An 18,393-nucleotide genomic window follows, 5' to 3' on the forward strand; every position below is an offset into this window, starting at 1 on the left:
CGGTCGAGGAGGCGTTCAAGGTAGCAGCAGCGCCACCTCGAGATTTCGGAGGAGAGCGTGGAGGAGTTCCTCCGTTCGAGGGCCGGTAGGAGTGGAGGAGGGTTTAAGAAGCACGAAACGGGCTTCGAGGAGCAACTCGAGTGAAATTTCAAGTGGAGGTCTGTTTAAGAATACGGGGGATAGTGTCGTTCTCTTGTTTCCTTCAGAGCAAGGCCTGCCGTGATCGGTGTGCGCGATCACGGGGTGTGGTCCGGCGGTTTTGAATGATGTCAGTCGCGATTAGATGGGGGAAAACGTATTTATCCCACTATTAAAACCCCAACAAGGTAAGCAGTTGCTTACAGGGTGACTTTGAAGCCGAAGTGGGACTGGTCGCACACGGTTATGTCCAGCTTCTGCGCCTGTCTGCCGTCCCTCGTCGATATCGGAGTCACGGTCCCGATCTGCGAAGAATGGGGAAGCGGTCTGGAATTCGGTGGTAAAGGGCAGGAGTGGCCCCAAAATCGTCACCACTCGAATCAAGTTGGATGCATGGACAAAGGTATTCCCCGACAGTCAATGCTTATCGGGCGCCTTGAGAAATGATAAGAAATGTAGCTCAGGACGTCAAGCTCAGAAAAGTGGGAGCATTAGCAGAGCTAGAAGATGGTTGCCGAATGTTTCAAGATGTCTAGAAATATCTTGCAAGCACTCAGCAAGATGTCTTGCTCATCTTGTCAAGACGTCTTATAAACATTCACTAACAGTCTCAGCGGCCAGTTGAGAAGTCTACGATACGTCTTGTTCAGCTTAGTAAGACGCCTTATGTCTGTCCAATCGGTGTTCAGTGGGAAGTCATTCGTAGTCATCTGGAATTGTGTCTGAGATAACTAGATGTCTTTCAAAACGTGTTGTAGCTCAGTAAAATAGGAGCATTAGCTGAGTTTACAAGATTTTTCAAAATCCTTAGCAACGTCTTGCAAGCAGTCCGCAAGATGTCCAACACATGTTGACAAGGCATCTTATAAACATAAATACCTGTTTCGGGGGTCTGTTGAGACATCTAAATGCGGCTTGTTTATATTGGTTATAACTATAGCTATAATTATATCTGTCCGCTTTCTCTCACCAAGTTCTTTCACCGAATCTGGAATCAGTTGCAATCTGTCAGGGAATCAAATAGGTGCCCAAACACAGTGGCGTAAATTGCAGGGGAGTACACGGCTCTTTATACCCCACCCCAACCTAATAAGTCCCAAATGCCGGCATAACCGGAAGTACCGACAAAGCGGCCGCCGTCAGCAGAAGTCAGCTGACCGTGGGTGATGTCCGTGTCAGGATGTTCAGATGTCCTCAGGTTGCCTCTAACTTGTCCCCAAGCAGTACAACTGGGATCCATTTGTCCATCTGTTGCGCACTCAGGATGTCTTGATCATGTTTGGGGACGTTTTCAGTACTACTTCAGGATTTGTATCAAGACCTTTTTTTTCATGGGAGCGCTATATTGAAAGCTAATGTAAGTGAATTAAGGTAACCAGAACAAGCAAAAAGAACGGGTTTACCAGGGGCCACAGAGAGTAGCTCTCTAGAGTTGAATTCTGCCTGAATGGAAAAGTGGCCCAAAAATCTAAACATTGGATCACTATTGTACACACATCGTTTAATAAACCTGCAGTTTTTTAATTAATGAGAGCCGAATGTGAGAGAAAAAGCTGGCTTTGTCTCAGTTCGGTTTCACAGTATAATCCTGCGATAGGCCATTTGACGAATTTTTATCTTCGAGCCGTCCAGCAAAGTGCGAACTGAGGACATTTAGCCATCGATGGATGCACTCAGAAGGTACTCAAAATGTCCTGTTCGGGATGAATACGTTTGATCATTTGAGTACGTCCTCAGGACATTAGTGTTGTCTGGGTAGCTTGCGAAGGATTCGAGGTGACGGCATATGCACTTTCAACTATATGCATTCCCAGACTTTCGTAACAAAATTGTGATGGAACTGTCCGTCCTAGAGCGATCTGGCTGGTGTCATATGCGCGAGCACGTGCGTTCGCGCGTGAGAGAGAACGAAAGCGCTTGGTCTGGCGCGCAAAGAGATAAAATCGCAGAAAAGAACTTTTATGCTGCATGCAACATGTACAAACATTACGCGTAAACAATGAACCCGGGGACGTTAATGCTGCAGCATTCCCACACGTACGCAATCTTAAGTGTCTATGCCGATTTTTTATTGCTTTACTCCTACCTTCTTTCCTTCCCTTACGGCATGGTTGAGGTGTCCCCCAAAGAAGTGAGAAAGTTACTGCGACTAACGTTTCCTCAAAACCGAAACCAGCAAAGCGTACACCACTGTGATCGGCCATGCAGTTCTTCGCACATCCAATCCGATCCAATCCACCGGCAAACATGGCGGCCCCGCCGGACGCGAAAAAGCGTAAACTGAGCGATCCGACCAAACCGACGACAGTCGTCGCGCAATTGGGCCAGACGAAGCGCAGAAACTGTCCCTACTTGGACACCATCAACCGGAATGTTTTGGACTTCGACTTCGAGAAGCTGTGCTCGGTGTCGCTGTCTCGAATCAACGTGTACGCCTGCCTGGTCTGCGGCAAGTACTTCCAGGGCCGCGGCACCAACACGCACGCTTACACGCACAGCGTTCAGGTGAGTCGGCGATCTTGTGTTTATCTTCGCTCACTTTCAGGTTGTTGACTGCGCCGCTCTCATGCGTCCTACTTCAGTGTCGCCAGCCGATTCAGCGACGTGTTCTGTCAGTGTGGAACATACCATTAGAGCGCGGCTGCATATGTGGCGTTTCGGCGCATTCGTTTCGTGTTCAACAGCTTGGTTCCAATGTCTTCTTTTTATGTAAATCAAACACGGAATAGTTGATCAGAGATTAGGTTTTATTTATTTAGTTTAGTTTAGATGACCTCGTGTACCAAATCCGTAGCCGACGGCGGCTGCGTTTTTATGGAGGCAAAACGCTAAGGCGCCCATGTGCTGTGCGATGTCAGTGCACGTTAAAGATCCCCAGGTGGTCGAAACTATTCCGGAGCCCTCCACTACGGCACCTTTTTCTTCCTTTCTTCTTTCACTCCCTCCTTTATCCCTTCCCTTACGGCGCGGTTCAGGTGTCCAACACTGTATAAGACAGATACTGTGCCATTTCCTTCCCCCCCCCCCAAAAAAAAAACAATTATTATTATGGAACTACCAGGTTTTAGCTACTGGTTACCAAATCCGTAAGCGTTGGAACTACCAGGTTTTAGCTACTGGATTTGTACGGATAGCACTGGCCATGAGGGCATCAGCTAATACAGCTAGCTACTCTTCCTGGTTTGTAGTTGTTCGCTAGGTTCCGTACTGTTTTTATGTTATTAGTTGCTCTACCTCTTCATGCCCCCACCCATCTGTAGTGATTTTGGTTCGTGGATGCTGTGAATGAATAACAAGCAAATACGGTTCTGTTCCAACACTGTGCGCAGGTGAGCCACCACGTATTCCTGAACCTCCAGACTCTTCGCTTCTACTGCCTGCCAGACAACTACGAGATCGTTGACTCGTCCCTGGACGACATCACGTACGTCCTGAGGCCGACCTTCACCAAGGAGGACATTGTCCGGCTGGACACGAGTGACCGCCTGTCGCGTGCCTACGACGGGACCACGTACCTGCCGGGCATCGTGGGTCTGAACAACATCAAGGCCAATGACTACTGCAACGTCATCCTGCAAGCCCTCTCCCACGTACCACCACTGCGCAACTATTTCCTCAGGGAGGAGAACTACGTGTCCCTCAAGAGGCCGCCTGGCGACATCAACTCACTCATTGTGCAGCGTTTTGGCGAGCTCATTCGCAAACTATGGAACCCCAGGAACTTCAAGGTGCGCTTTCGTCGCTGGGAAAGCCATTAGAAAACACACTTCTTCTTATATCTGTCACTTGCGCCTTTGTTTTGGTTATCAAAAATTGTTTTAGCCCCTGAGCACTCTCTTAAACCTAGCTGCTGATGCCCACACCTCTGGAAGCGAATTCTAAATGTTTACCTATATGCCTCAGCAATGAAAACACAGTAATTCTGCATGAACTCTTTGTCAAGGCCATAACATCCTTGCTCCAAAATATAAACCCGCAAAGCTATCATGATGCAAGCAGTACTTAAAGTTTGTTTCTGCGTTTGAGTAAATTGACATTATCTAGGTATATAGACATCCACTTGTGAATTACTGGCCAGCTGCTTCACATGCTAACATGGTTGAAACCTTATGTGCTGCTCAAGCTATAGCGAGCATGATTGATTGACTCTGTACTATCTGGAAAATGTAAGCTTTTTTTTTCACCAAATTTTTCGTGTACACAATTTGCAGTCAAAACAGATTGCCGCCAGTACGGACAATATGAAGGGGTCCTGTATACAGTAAAGCTGTGGACACATCGTTATTCCCAAAACTTCTACATTCCATCTCATGCTTGTGGCAGTTGCATTGTGTTTGAAAGCTTTAAAATAGTGTAGTTTTGGGAATGAATTACTACTCACTACCAGATGTTGTGTTGCGATTTGCAGTTATTCTTTTCAAGAAGAAAATGCCGTCCAAGTGATCATGGCTCTGCTTCCTTAAATGTGTGGTAAGAGTTTCATCTGGAGGAGTGATGACAATAATTCGTTGTCAAGGAAGGAGAAGATGCAGTAACTGTCTCACATCTCAGTGGACACCTGAACCGCACCATCAGGGAAGCCACAAAGGAGTGATAGATGAAGGAGAGAAAGAGGCACCTTAGTGGAGAGCTCCGAATTAATTTCAACCACCCTAGTTTCTTTAATGTGTGCTAACGTGCCACAGCACACAGGTGTCTTTTGCGTTTTGCCTGCATTGAGACGCAGCCACCGTGGCTGAGGTTGAACCCGTGGCAACCAAATGCTCTAATCGCTGAGCCACCATGGTGGGTCTACCATTTTAGAAAACCCCGTTAGTAATTTTGAAGAAAGACTTATCTTATCTTATAATGACTAATTATAATGCTGTAACGGTACAGAGACTACTGTTACCGAAAACACAGCTTTTGTAGCCCTTTCAGGTGCAAATTATGATCCAGGACAGGAAAAAATTTTATAATTTAAGATACTTGCAAAGCAGCGTGCCAAGATTTCACAGGAAAAATTCCAACCTTCCCCAATGATTAAACCTGCAATTTCTGTTGGGCCCTTGCATGTCGTTATCATGACTCAGTACTATATTCAAGGTCTAAATTACACTTATTTTCACTCATGCTGGTCATAATAAGTCATTTTGTAAACAAATCAACACACTTTAAAAAGTTATAAGCTTGCACAACAAGCAAACAAAAATTGACGCTCACCGGAGCCATACCAGGGTTACCATAAAACATTAAAAAAAAAAAAGGTGCCTGCGTTCATTTTGCATGCCTGACCTAAAGCTTTCTACGCAAGTTTTTCAGACTTAGTGCATTTATTGAGTTCACGCTTTTAATGTAAATTGTGCCCTTTACAGGTGAGATTTGATAGTGTTAAGGTTGTGGCCGCATATATAAGAGAGCACCAGAAGGGGCCGAAAGATGAGACAGATATTGCTGCCACAAGCCATTTTTACAAGAAAATTTTGGGGACGCCAAGGCGTTTTTTGTTTTTTTTTGTACCTAATGCGTGAAGCCACAGCCCACCACCATCAGCTGGCGGCCAGCAGGCATGGAGTCCATGATGTGACATCATCGATGTCACAAGTTTGGATAGTGATAGGAAAAAGGTTATGCTTTTAACTGCAAATTTCTCCGTAATCGGTGTGTCATTTGCTGCTGAACGAATGTCAACAGAGCTGCAAAGAGCCGAAAAAAAAAAAACAGTTTTACTAGGGACCACATTGGAATGGGATTGTCCTCAATGTTTCTTTGATATAAGCTGCCTTTTTTTTTCTTTTTCTCTTCCCTCACTTTTTGTTGTGCTTTCTTGCAGGCCCATGTGAGCCCCCACGAGATGCTGCAGGCCGTGGTGCTGTGCAGTAAGAAGCGCTTCCAGATCACCCAGCAGGGTGACCCCATCGACTTCCTTTCTTGGTTCCTCAACAGCCTGCACATGGCCCTCAATGGCACGCAGAACATGAACAGCAGCATCGTCTACCGGACGTTCCGCGGTGGAATGAACGTCTACTCGCGCAAGGTGCCTCTTGTGTCCCATTACCGCGAAAGATGAAATTGAGTGCCGAGCGTTTCGAGTTTTGATGTTGTGCCACTGATGTCGCATCAACCTGAAAGGTGCTGTTTTGTCTGAATGCCATTGGAAATCCAGTTTGCCTTATCTTATCCACCCATGAAATGCATACTCTTGTCCCTCTGATTGTGCATTATTTGGTGCTACACATGTTCGACCTCAAGGGATCAGTATATAACAGCTGTATCTTGCTGCTATTCTTCTATAGGGCAGGAACGTGGGGGCTAACGAGAAGGGTTCAGCTTACATTAAGGACAATGCAGCAAGCTATGGACAGGAAAATGATAGGTGCAACGTTAAGAGACGGGAAGAGGGCTGAGTTGGTCAGGGAACAAACGCGGATTAATTGCATCCCAGTTGAAACCAGGAAGGAGTGGGCTTTAGCAGGGCATGTAATGCGAAGGTGAAGTAATTGATGGTCAGTAAAGGTAAAGGAGGGAATTCCAAGAGAAGGAAAGCATAGCAGGGGGCAGTAGAAAGTTAGGTGGGCGCATGAGATTAAGGATTTTGCGGGGATACGGTGGGCGCAGCTGGCAAAGGAGGGGTTAATTGGAGAGACATGGGAGAGGCCTTTGCCGTGCAGTGGGTGTAGTCAGTCTGATGATCATGATGACATGTGACCTCCATTAATATGACAGTGTTGCAGCATGCAGAATAAGCTGAAAATAATTTGGAGTTATGATTGCAGAATGGGTTGAATAATTGCATTCACTTAATCCTTTCTTGGCGTGAAATGTTTTGTTATTGTAATGTTCTATTTCTGCTCATAAGTGTGCCCTCTGTAGAAGACCTTAAAGTAGTGATGTGAGCAATAAGGTTGCCAGTGTTGTTGCTCATGAAGAAGCATTATAAGTCAGAGTGTATCTTCCACTTAGCAGCAGTCGGTCACAGTTTCTAGACAATTTAACCTTCTCTGTTTGCGACATGCGGAATACTGCCAGTTACTGCCAGTTCATGCATACTTTTTCTGTTATCCTCTTGACTGTGACAGCTAGTGTTTGTTACCCGTCCACTGGGTATTGAACCTGGTCCAAATCAATATTTGGCTTTTTGAGGTAAAGATGTTTGAGGTAAAATGTTTATTTCCCGTATTAGAGCATCCACACCTGTCAGGACTTTAGGGCTAAGTCTAAACCAGGGGTTCTAAATCTGTTTAGCTTCGAGGAGCCACAGTGACTTTCAAAAGGTGCTGAGCAACTCTGCATGTCCTGTCCTGGCTTAAGTCCCTTTCTGCCTAGCATGCTTTCTTTAAAGAGTGCGCAGGCATGCTGCCTCTCAAAAATACCCAATTTCAGTTAGTAATGACTGGGTGTACAGTGAAACAGTCTGCTGTTAAAAATTACAGTATGATTAGTGAAAATAAAGTGGGCAGAACAAAATGTTGGAGTTGTGGCATGCATGGGTTTATGTGCTCCAGGGAACAAAAAGGCACTCTGAGGAACCAAAAAGTTCTACAGAATCCACTTTGGGAACCCCTGATCTAAAGCTTGTCTGTGAACATGTTCAGGGACCTTTCCACTACTCTCGAATCTGTACAGAATCGCTCAGCTCGTTTCATTTTCTCAGCCTATTCTTATCATGCAAGTGTAACTCAACTAAAATGCAATGCTCAACTCACAACTTTAGCGAACCGCCGAAAAATTTCCAGACTGTGTCTGTTTCATAAATTCTATCATCATCCACATCTCAACTCCATTATCAGCCCCGCACATCGCATCTCCAATCGCACAAACCACGGGAAGGCAGTCTACCCTCCCCCTGCCCGTACTTCTGCGCATCTCTCATCATTTTTCGTTCATACAGCAAGGGACTGGAATGACCTGCCAAACGCCATCGTTGATCAGATCGACCCATCGTCATTCAGATCGTCAATTGAAGAAATTTACTGCTAAAGTTCCACCCCCTCATGTAATACCCCTTCAATGGGGCCTTTGAGGTATTAATAAATAAATAAATAAATAAATAAACATGCTAAGTTTCTAAGGAAATACGATCTGAAGGAAAACACAGACCAGCAGCTGTGGATTCACCAGATGTGGAATCGGCAGAAGTCGAGCGCATGAGTCACTTGTTTCCATTGTACACTGCCCTAGTACAAGCAGCACTTTATCCTGTCCAGGTCATCCCTGTGGAAATGACGGAAGCAGAGAGGCGTGCTGCCCTGCGCACCACAGAGTATGATGAGAAGGTCGAGAGCACGGGCTTCATGTACCTCACTGCGGATCTACCTGCACAGCCGCTGTTCAAGGATGAGCTGCGGGAGAACATCATCCCTCAGGTTGGATTCGCGCTCTGAATTCAAACTTCGCCTTTTTTATTTTTTTGACAAACTCATTGCTTGTTCTGTGGAGCACATACTCTGGGTTGTAAAATGATTACCATTTAAAAGTGCCTGATGAATTTTTGAAACACTGATTAAACCTTTCGTAGCCATGTGTTGTTTCTTGTATGTATGATGCATACTGCTATTGAGATTGGTTCAGTTAGCCCTTTGTCCCAAAGTGCTAACGATACGCCTGCCTTTGCTGAATCAGGGAAATGAGCTATTTTTGAACTGTACTCAACACCTGGCATTGCGTTGCCATTTGTTGATTTTTTTTTTACTATTGTCTCATTTTCACACCTGGTGTAGTTTTTCAAGTCATACATGCTTTTCCATGAAATATTTAAAGGAAGGCTTGCTGGCTGCTTGAATGCACTTCTGTATCATGTAGGAGAGACTCATATGCCTATATTATATATATACATGCATTTTCAGTTTGTATATACATCTTCAATACATCACAGCTGTCTTGTTCCATTCAAAAAATATTTGTAACATCTTATACCCCCGTGCTGCACGGGCATTTTGAATGCTTTCCAGCTGAATGTCATTCGGCTGTACTGCTGAACTACTGCGCAAAGTTTTTCAGTGGCGTTCGGTTCAGATGACATTCGAGTCCACGGAGCACCACGAAGATGCTGCACATTTTGGAATTCCTTCCAAACGCAAACACAGCCTGTGTCGTTCATTAGCCGTTCCTTTGCCCCATCCATAGCCATGCAGCTGCTTTGGCTCCGTGGCTGTTGATTCTGATATCTGCTGTTTGTTTAGAAGATAGCTACTGTACTCACTAAATGAGTGCTTGAAGACAATAGTACACCACTTAGCATACTATACCGCGTGAGCACAAATTTCCCCACAAGTGTGTCGATCAAGACAACTGCACTTCAGTGCTCTTGTTTACATTGCTGTGTACAAACAGCTAGTGCTTATTTGCATGACATAAAATGCATTATTCACTTATATTGAGTACTAATCTCTTCTCTTTTATATTGAATGTACCCGCCAACGCAATCGCCACCTACCTAGTGAACACTTGATAGCCGACATCGCATAGGACCGACGCTTCTATCTAATTGTCCCTGCTTTCTCCGATGTGACAAGTGTGCTTGATTTAATCACTCTATCCAGAAGTGTGTTTGGTGACCGTTCGTGTTAATTGAAACGTCCTAATTTTTTATCTACAAGCTAGCGATGGTGATGACTGCTGCTGGCCACCTAAAGCATTGCTGGGCAGTCTAGGTCACACTGGCACTTCTCTTTCATTGTACAACCTTTCATTGCACAAACTGCAATGTAAGCAACAGTCGATATCGGGTCACTGTTGACAAAAGTACTCTTGTTAACCACCTGCATTCTCTAAAACTGGTGAATTTGCTCTCCATAATAGTCGAGATTGCACACACAAATGTTATGGACTTCCTAGCCCTACTCATCGCAGAAGGGGGTCATTGTTGATCAAAATTAAGACTTTGTCGAGCATTTATCACTGGTGAGTGTAGAACTGTGTGCATGTGAAATGTAGCTGCTATAGTTTCTCTTATTTGTAATGCAGATAAGGCAGAAACAAGCGCATATATAGTAACACAGTCACCTCTCATCAGCGTGAGTTTCGCTCAGCCACCAGTCTGCCATGGGCATGAAGGACGACCATTTGCTGACCTGATGTGTAGGTGTCATTGGCCTGAAAAACATCTCACATTACAATGATATGTGGCTTTTGGTCAGGCTGCTGTTGTCGGTCTAGTGCGCCCGCTGTGACCACTGATGCCGCCATCGCATTGATGTACACACTGAAAACGAGCGAACGGCAAAAGTGAAACTCAGTGGCAGCAGCACCATTGCGATACGGCGAGCGAATGCTGGAGCTTTCTGATGTGTTTGGAAGTTGTCTTGTAGCACTGCGGGAGTCCGTCGAGTCCGAATGCCATTCGAAGTTTCAAATGCCATTCGACTCGGATATCGTTCAAGCGTACCTGTGTAGCACTGGTATTAAATTATAGTTTAACTCCAAAGATGCTTTCCTCGACTACTCTTGACCATCATTTGTGTAAAGAAATAAGGTGCTTAGAGTCAATTTAGTGTGGTATGCTCATTGGCTACGGTGGTGGCTGCAGTCTTGTGATGATAAAAACCCATAGTTGCTCAAAGCCTTTCAGAGGAAGGTGGTTGTGAATGTTATTTGCACATAAATTACACCAGCTGCTGCGAAATTGCCAGACATCCTGAGAGGACTAGCAAATAGAACAAATGCTTTCCTTCACTGACAAAGTGCTGTCTTGAACGAAATAAAGACTGGATTTGTTGCATCTATTGTAGAAGCTATTGTTGAGCTTTGCATGCAGGCGTTTAGATTAGCATAGTCATGAAATAGCTGTCAAGGAGCTAAACCTTTTCTAAAAATCTGTTTGAAAAGTGAGTCGGAGGTGTGGTTATTCTACCAACTAAATTACACTGCAAACTGTGTTGTGGTTAGGTGCGTGTTTTATATCGTTATCAGGGCCATGGGTTCATAGTCATGTTCATTCATGTTAAGTGAGAGGCGCTGAGCTCATTTGGTACTTCTTTACCTTCTCCAGGTCCCACTATTCACCATTCTCTCCAAGTTCAACGGAACGAGCGAAAAGGAGTACAGGACGTACAAGGACTCGACGCTGAAGCGCTTCGAGCTGACATCACTGCCTCCATACCTCATCCTATACATCAAGCGCTTCACAAAGAACACCTTCTTTGTCGAAAAGAATCCCACCATCGTCAACTTCCCCATCAAGGACGTCGACCTCGGCGAACTGATAACTGCGAACGTGCCAGATGCCTCTGAGGGAGCATACGTCTATGACCTCATCGCCAACGTTGTGCATGAAGGTGAACCTGGATCGGGAAAAGGAACATACAGGTGGGTTTTTCAGGCGGAGCTCTTCGTTATTAGCCATGGTGGTTTTGTATTGTCAGATCTCCACGCGAAAAATTTAAGAATGTTGTTGCAGGGAGCTGTTTTTACTTCGCGACAAATTTCATGTTGAGCACACCTTTCAATACATGTTTAAGCTCTGAATGCTCGCTTTGAGGTTCTAGCGAGAGTGATGCTTTAGATAAGAAACTAAATCAGATGTGGCATCGCTTTCTTCGGCTATTTTCATTCTACAAATATTGTTGATAAGCTTGATCACGGATCTCTTCGCAGTTCCTGTGTTGCTACTTAAAGGACACTAAAGGGACATTGTGTCTTCCGAAGGACGGAAAGTTGGGCGAGCCACAGCTCAAAATAGTGTGACAGAGAAAAGGCAGGCGAGCACTGCACTGTAATAAATACGTGTTACATATTGTGACACAGTTGGGACGGCAGTCGGGCAGGCTGGCAGACAGTAAAAAGGATCCCAAAGAAAACTGTTCATTGGGCGATAATGTGCCCACAAACAGTAAAGCAACTTGGCAGCGGTGAGAGTGGTAAGTGCACTTGGCACTTGTGGAAGTCCAGAATCACTGCCGCTCTCGGCTTTGCTCAGTTTAAGGCTGACAAAGAACTTTCGTGGTCAGACAAGGAAAGCACCTACAACCTTCTCGGAACAACATAGAAGCAGTTGTGCATGACTACAAACATTGCAGATAAAGTTGCATCTCTCATCACAAGCAAAGTGCGTGCTGGTGGCTTGAGCATGAACAAACAAACCTTACAAGCTTTGCAGCAATATTAAATAAAGCTATTTGATAGGTTAGCATTCCAGGATAACAAAGTACTGGAAACAGAACTTTCATAACCTAAAAAGGTAAGAAAAATGAGGACATGTAGCAGCAGCACCCCATCTATATGCTAGCAGCTGCACCTGATCAGATGCATACTTTCTTGTCCATGAGTGGCTTTTTGCTTTTTATGAACACCGATTCGATTTCGATGGGTACTGTCAAAATTGGATGAAAACTTGGCAAGGAGTACTGCTGACATATAAGATTGTGTACCTCAGTTTGCAATCTGCTTGCTGAGTTCACATGAAGCTGTTGTATCCAGCAAATTCAAAATCGTGAAGTCCCAGTGGCGTTTGCACAGTTGGGTTGTCTGTTTAATGGTTCAGTTGGTTTCATTGTCACCTGGCCTGGCAAATGAGCCACTTTCACCAGACTGCACACTCTCTCAGATTTGAGACTGGCCCTGCTCCTCTCTGTCATGCATAAAGCTGTGAAATGGAATGTTTCACTGGTGAAGGGACTGACCTTTCTAGGCGAATTAAAGACTTGCAAAACCAGTCACGTTTTTCATGGACGAGTGCTAAAGCATGCTTAACATCTTGAACAAGATGAGCTCATTAGGTGTGACTGAAAGGATTGACTGCTGTTCCACACCAATTTCTGGGTCACGGGGCAGGGTTACTATAAACTTTTTTCTGAGAGCAGGCGCCCTGTAAGCATTTGATCGTGATAGTACATCTTTACCTTTCACCTTCTGTGGAGTTTAAAAATAGTGTCAATTCATGAAAGACGCAAGCACAGTTCACTCTTTTGCATGTCATACTGTACAGATGTTCTGAAGGTTGCAGTTATAAATTATAAATGTGTGCACAAGTGATAGATTGCTTCGCTCTTGTCGGCGAATTGTTTGACTGTGCATTTTTGTTTCTTTGTGACCGAATGCCCACTGACATAAAGCACAGTGATCTCTGTCGAGTTGAACCTAGCCATAATGAAGTCGAAGGGACACCGTGATTTCTTCGTTATAGCCATTGCCTTGTTACAGCAGTATGTGACATACATGACTGCAATTGTCGCATGCCAGCAGACTTACTTGCCACTGTGTGGACTAAGGACAGCGAAGCTGGCTTTGAACATTCAAAGCATGTGCCGAGAGCCCACTGTGCAGCAGAATGTATACGCAGCAAGAAAATATGGCAGGCTTGCCAACGCGCGCACCTTTTCTAGTGTGATTGCACTAATTCGATGGGTACCAAACCAGAGCAAAATCGTCCGTTGTCTATTCCCTTGTCTGCTCGCAGCTGGCCCAGCACGAGCACTTCGTTCTGTGGCACTGCCTGCTCATCATTGTCTTCTACGTGGTACTAACCCGGTGGATTTCACTAACCCAAACAAAATCGTCCCTCGCGTGTCCACAGCTAGCCTAGCGCGAGTGCTCTGTCCCGCGGCACTGCCCATTCATCGTCGTCTTCTATGTAGCACAATACCGTGCTTTCGCACCGATTCGAATATAGTAAACATTCTCTGTAGTTTTTTCAGCAGCCTGCCTTGGCTTCTGTGCATAGAGTAGGGTTCCTGGAAGAATAATAACACAAAGGACAGGGAGAAGCCTTTTCAGAATATTTAGCCCGTTTTTTTAGAGACTGAAGCCAATGTGGGCCGCTGTATTAGAGATGGTGGGCAACGGCAACTTCTTCACAAGTACCTGTTATGGTTCGCTTCCCTGCATGACACAAAAACACTTGCTACTAATTGTGCCAATTGACAGCAGTGTCCGGAAGAGAAAGCTTACGCCAGACCTATGTCAGCTCTCTTACAATCAATAGTACTGTGTAATAATAGCCGCCTTTTGGTCAGCGGAATTTGTTTAGCACTATTGTTTTCCACCGCTTGAACTTGTGAAGCCAGTTGGACATCAGTATTGCCAAGCACAGCAAACCCACTACCAGACAGTCAAAACCCTGTGACTACCCTCCCTGCGAGTGCCTTTAAGGGTAATACGGATAAATTAATAATTTCTTAGTCTGAATGTTTAAGCAGTGCACAGCCCTTGAGAAGCACAGTGCGCTCACAGTGAGGAGTTTAGACGGCGAGGCAACTCCAGTGGCTGTGGCTACCCATTTGAGCCGCAGCGTAACGCGCCAAGTGGGCCACGTGTACTTTGCAGTGTGGCATCATTCAGCGGGCTACACACTCTAGTTTTGACAAACATTAGGCATGCCTGCAACAAATCAAGCACCAGACCCCACAAATCATCTAGAGAAGCTTTCCATATGAGCCCTGCTTGAGAAGAGAAAGGTTTTCTGCATTGTTTGGCGCAATGCACAACAGAGCAGGCAATGCACAGCAATTTCAGTTTGGTATGTGGAACGGGAATGCAAGTAGTGTTGAATGCTGATCATACTCAGTGTGGGCAAGTGAGTACTCTGTTTTCCTTTTTAGGAGGTACTTTACTTCATAAAAGCAAGATGCTAAAAACATGGGCTTCTACGGGAGCTACCTATGGGAATAGCTATTTTCTGTTATAGCCATTATTTCATGACATACTATTTTGTAGTAGTACCAGGGTTTGATTTTATCGGTGTTCATTGTAACAAATTTTGACTCTGGCTTTGAACGTTTGATTTTTTTTTCACAGGGCTCACATTCTGCACCGTGGCTCGGGAAAGTGGTACGAGCTTCAGGATCTTCACGTCACTGAGATCTTGCCCCAGATGATCACGTTGTCTGAGGCCTACATCCAGATATGGGAGCGGCGACGAAAGAAGCCTGCAACACAGGCTGCGGCAGCGGCAACAACACCAGCTAAATAATTTGTTTTCAGGGTTACCCTCTCTTCGAAGCTGTTTTCATCCACTCATTTTAATAAATCCAAAGTCGTTCTACTCGTTGAATGCGAAGCCGTGATTCTTGGCACTGCAAATTTTTTTAACCAGACCTCTTAGATCATACCAGTTGCGAAACTCTGCTTCAAAAAAGGACTAATCCCAGGAACCTTCTTGTGGGTGGTGGTGATGATGATTCTGATGTGGCTTTCCCTAGACACGGAAAATATACGCTACCATCATTTGTCATTTATATCTTCTGAGAAGCGCTTTTTTTTAATTGTTCTGCTTCCCGATTTAACTCTTGGATTGTTGTACCTATGCCTTTTTGTTACTGCATCTGTTCCACTGATTTTGCTGCTAGGCACTTGTTTTTTTATCAATCATGGGGTCTGCAACTTAAACACAGTCTACGTTATTGACTGCGGGCGTCGCAACAATCCGTAAATTCTTGAATTTCATCCAGATTGCACTGCTGTTATCTGATACATGGGACCGATGGGAAGTTTCACAACTGGTGAGATCAAAGGGCTCTGTTTTCCACCATGCTGCTTCTCTGGCATGACATCGGATCTGATCACATGCTAAGTATTTTTATATGTCACCTGGTTGAAACTCACTTCGTGTGTTGAGGATCAAACTTGCATTAACATGTTCAGCGGCAGAGGAGGTGGAATGAATGATGATAAACAACACTATTATGTAACTCGATCATGAGTTTGAGGTCATTATTCTCTTTGCAATAGAATGTGACGTTACAGTCAGCCAGGCCTACTCCTAGCACTATATCCAGCTACCACGTGAAGAAGAAAGCGCTCCGCATAGTGGCTGTATTTTTATAGTACGGCTTTTGAATTTTGGTGTTTAATTCATGCCATCTCCACAAATCCTGCTGGAAGTTAAAACAAATGTGCTGGTGGTCTTTCTTTCATGCAAGTGTAGGCCAACAATAGTGACTGCTTATTGTATGCAGACTTGTTGTGTGCTTGCTACTTGCTTTTCGGGCTACATCCAATTATATTCTTTCCTGTGTTGTGGACTTAATTTTTTTTATTTTCTTGATACTATGAGTTTGAAACATGGAATTTGATGACGCAGGCTCCTTATCAAGACTGCTTATGCACTTTTTGCCACTAAATGAATGTTAGCAACACTAAGAATGTGCTCAAGCTCCTTAATAGACGGCTAAGTAGACACCAGTTTCTGCGGTGACTAACAGTTTCTTATGTCCTTCACTAACTGCCAGAATGGTCCAATTGTGCTCTGCATCAACACTATATACTTTGCTGTCATAATTGATGACCTTGAAAACAGTTATTCAGAAGCATTTGTGCCACTGGGCATGTTCTCAGTTGTAAATATCACGTGTGCAAACATTCGCAGTTTATTGCTGTCAACATTTTTAATAATACCTATACTAATCATTTAATTTAATAATAAGGCACAATAGATTGCATGTTTGCCAGTATGAATTGAACACGTTCCAATATTTACATTAACCTGAAGCACACACTGTGGATGTTGCTGCAGCTCTTTACTCGGGTCACTTCTGAAATGGAATGCAATGACTTGTCCAAATTTTTGAGGTCTTCAGGCTTTTTTGTGGTGCAGCTCACAAGCTCAGAAGCAATGTCTTCATTTGCCAGCCTTCTTACTCTTACCCCAGCTGGTAGCTAGGCTTCAAACTAGAGCTTTGTAGCTGGTGGACACTAGGGACAACTCACTCAATTTTTGCTTTGGCAAAACGTAAAATTTGATTTGAGTATTTTTGTGGCTCTTTGAAATTTGTTCGCCAGCACTTCAGAGGCATATTTTCTGCTGATAAATTAGGGGCTGAAAGTGGAATATTTTTTCCGGCCACTAAATTCAACCTCGTCATGTTGATGATGGTGATGATAGAATTAGACTCCGTGATACCTCGAAAGTGAATGGCAGTGTGGTCTAGCCTCGCAGATCCATGACATAAAAAGGTACACGATGCCATTGCAGTTTGCTTATGAAAACGGCCTGCGGTGGCGACACCTGTATTTCACCTTTTGACCTTTTATAATTCATAAAGGCCAGTTTTAAGGGAAGTCATTCGAACTCTGTCTTTGGAACGCGGTAATCTGTTGATGCAAGATACTTAAATTTGTTCTCACTGTCCTTTTTAATGAGAAACTACTATACAGCTCATCGGCAACGAAACCCAGCATCAGTGTCGACCAGCAACAGTAGTCCCAAAAATCCCAGATGATGTCAAATCAGAGAAAATCATGAAATCAAAGAAAAATTGAATATCTTCTGAAGGCATGGGGAATTGAACCCTGGGCTTTTTAATGACTGCATTCTAGGGAGCAGGTGCATCATTAGAAGGGAAAGAAAAATTTTAAAAACAAAGGTAATAAGAATAAAGCCAGTGCTTTTGCATTCAAAGCACGTAAGTAGTCTTGAGTGCTGTCCGTAATTTTTAATTGTAAGACTATGACAAGTTTTAGTGCTGCCAGAACGTACCTTCTGAACGCCGACGAGCAGCGAGACGTGTCGGCCGTTCATCTCGTGCCCACAGTAGAGCAGGTCGGCAATGGTGGTCACGTGCGAAGCGCCCCGCAGCGGCACTTGTAGAAGCGGGATGAATTCGAGGAACGTGTCTTCGTCAGCGATGGACACCTCGCTGCGCGGCTCGCGGTCCACACTCAGCACCAGGTGGAACTGGCTACCGTGTTGAGCATCAGGGAGAGAAAACGTGTTGTCACCGTCAGCATTGTTAACCAGCCATTTCAATTGATCGCTTTAATAGTTGTATCATAGCATGGTCCGCTGCCGTGATCCACTTCCACAGGGCGCCACTGCATACGCGCTGATTGGTCCCAGGCAGGTGGTGCCATCTGGCGCCCTCGGGACGTTCTACACAAGCGCAGTGGCGCTGTTTACTGACGTCACTGAGGTGGGGGACGCGGTGGTGAGGTGTCACCCTAATCAGTTGCGAGTTATTGGGAGCAGTGATTTTTAAAAAGTATTTCAAAATTTAGGGTCCCCGTAGAACTTTCAAATTCGACTCGAATACCATACCTGCAAAGACCATCACTACAGATCTTTTGCTCTAAAATATGCCCATCAAAATCGTTTCAGGGTCCCTTTAAGTAGCCAGTCATTCACGTTTTAGTGCTGTCATTTATTTCATTCGCACTTTGTTCATACACTTCATGCGCACACATATACAAGTGATGTAGAATTGCACACACACCTGGACGCATCGGGCGAGTACTGGTCGTGCGTTGATCCAAGGTTCCGGTTCCTCACTACGGCGTTGGTCACACGTACTGCAGCCAAGTAAAATAGACACAGGATGGGTACCACCGTGTATCGCGAGATTC

General features: G+C 44.7%; 2 protein-coding genes across 2 annotated transcripts in view; one reads left to right on the forward strand and one right to left on the reverse strand.

Moving 5' to 3' along the window:
* The window catches only part of hdm (meiosis specific with OB domains hold'em), a 46,005-nt gene that overhangs the window by 22,090 nt on the left and 5,522 nt on the right, over positions 1–18,393 (reverse strand). Inside the window, exons 3-5 of the mRNA XM_077634108.1 lie at positions 18,264–18,339; positions 17,531–17,732; positions 343–443 (exon numbers count right to left, since the gene is read on the reverse strand). Of these exons, the coding sequence (XP_077490234.1) occupies positions 343–443; positions 17,531–17,732; positions 18,264–18,339 (379 nt within the window). The remainder of the gene's footprint in view (positions 1–342; positions 444–17,530; positions 17,733–18,263; positions 18,340–18,393) is intronic.
* On the forward strand, positions 2,367–17,112 carry Usp39 (ubiquitin specific protease 39). Its single transcript, XM_077634107.1, has 6 exons — positions 2,367–2,643; positions 3,468–3,866; positions 5,951–6,154; positions 8,325–8,483; positions 11,108–11,424; positions 14,851–17,112. The coding sequence occupies exons 1-6, from the start codon at positions 2,386–2,388 to the stop codon at positions 15,023–15,025; spliced, it is 1,512 nt and encodes a 503-aa protein (XP_077490233.1). The 5' UTR covers positions 2,367–2,385; the 3' UTR covers positions 15,026–17,112.

The sequence above is a fragment of the Amblyomma americanum genome, chromosome 8, assembly GCF_052857255.1.
Source record: "Amblyomma americanum isolate KBUSLIRL-KWMA chromosome 8, ASM5285725v1, whole genome shotgun sequence".
NCBI classification, from domain to species: Eukaryota; Metazoa; Arthropoda; class Arachnida; order Ixodida; family Ixodidae; genus Amblyomma; species Amblyomma americanum.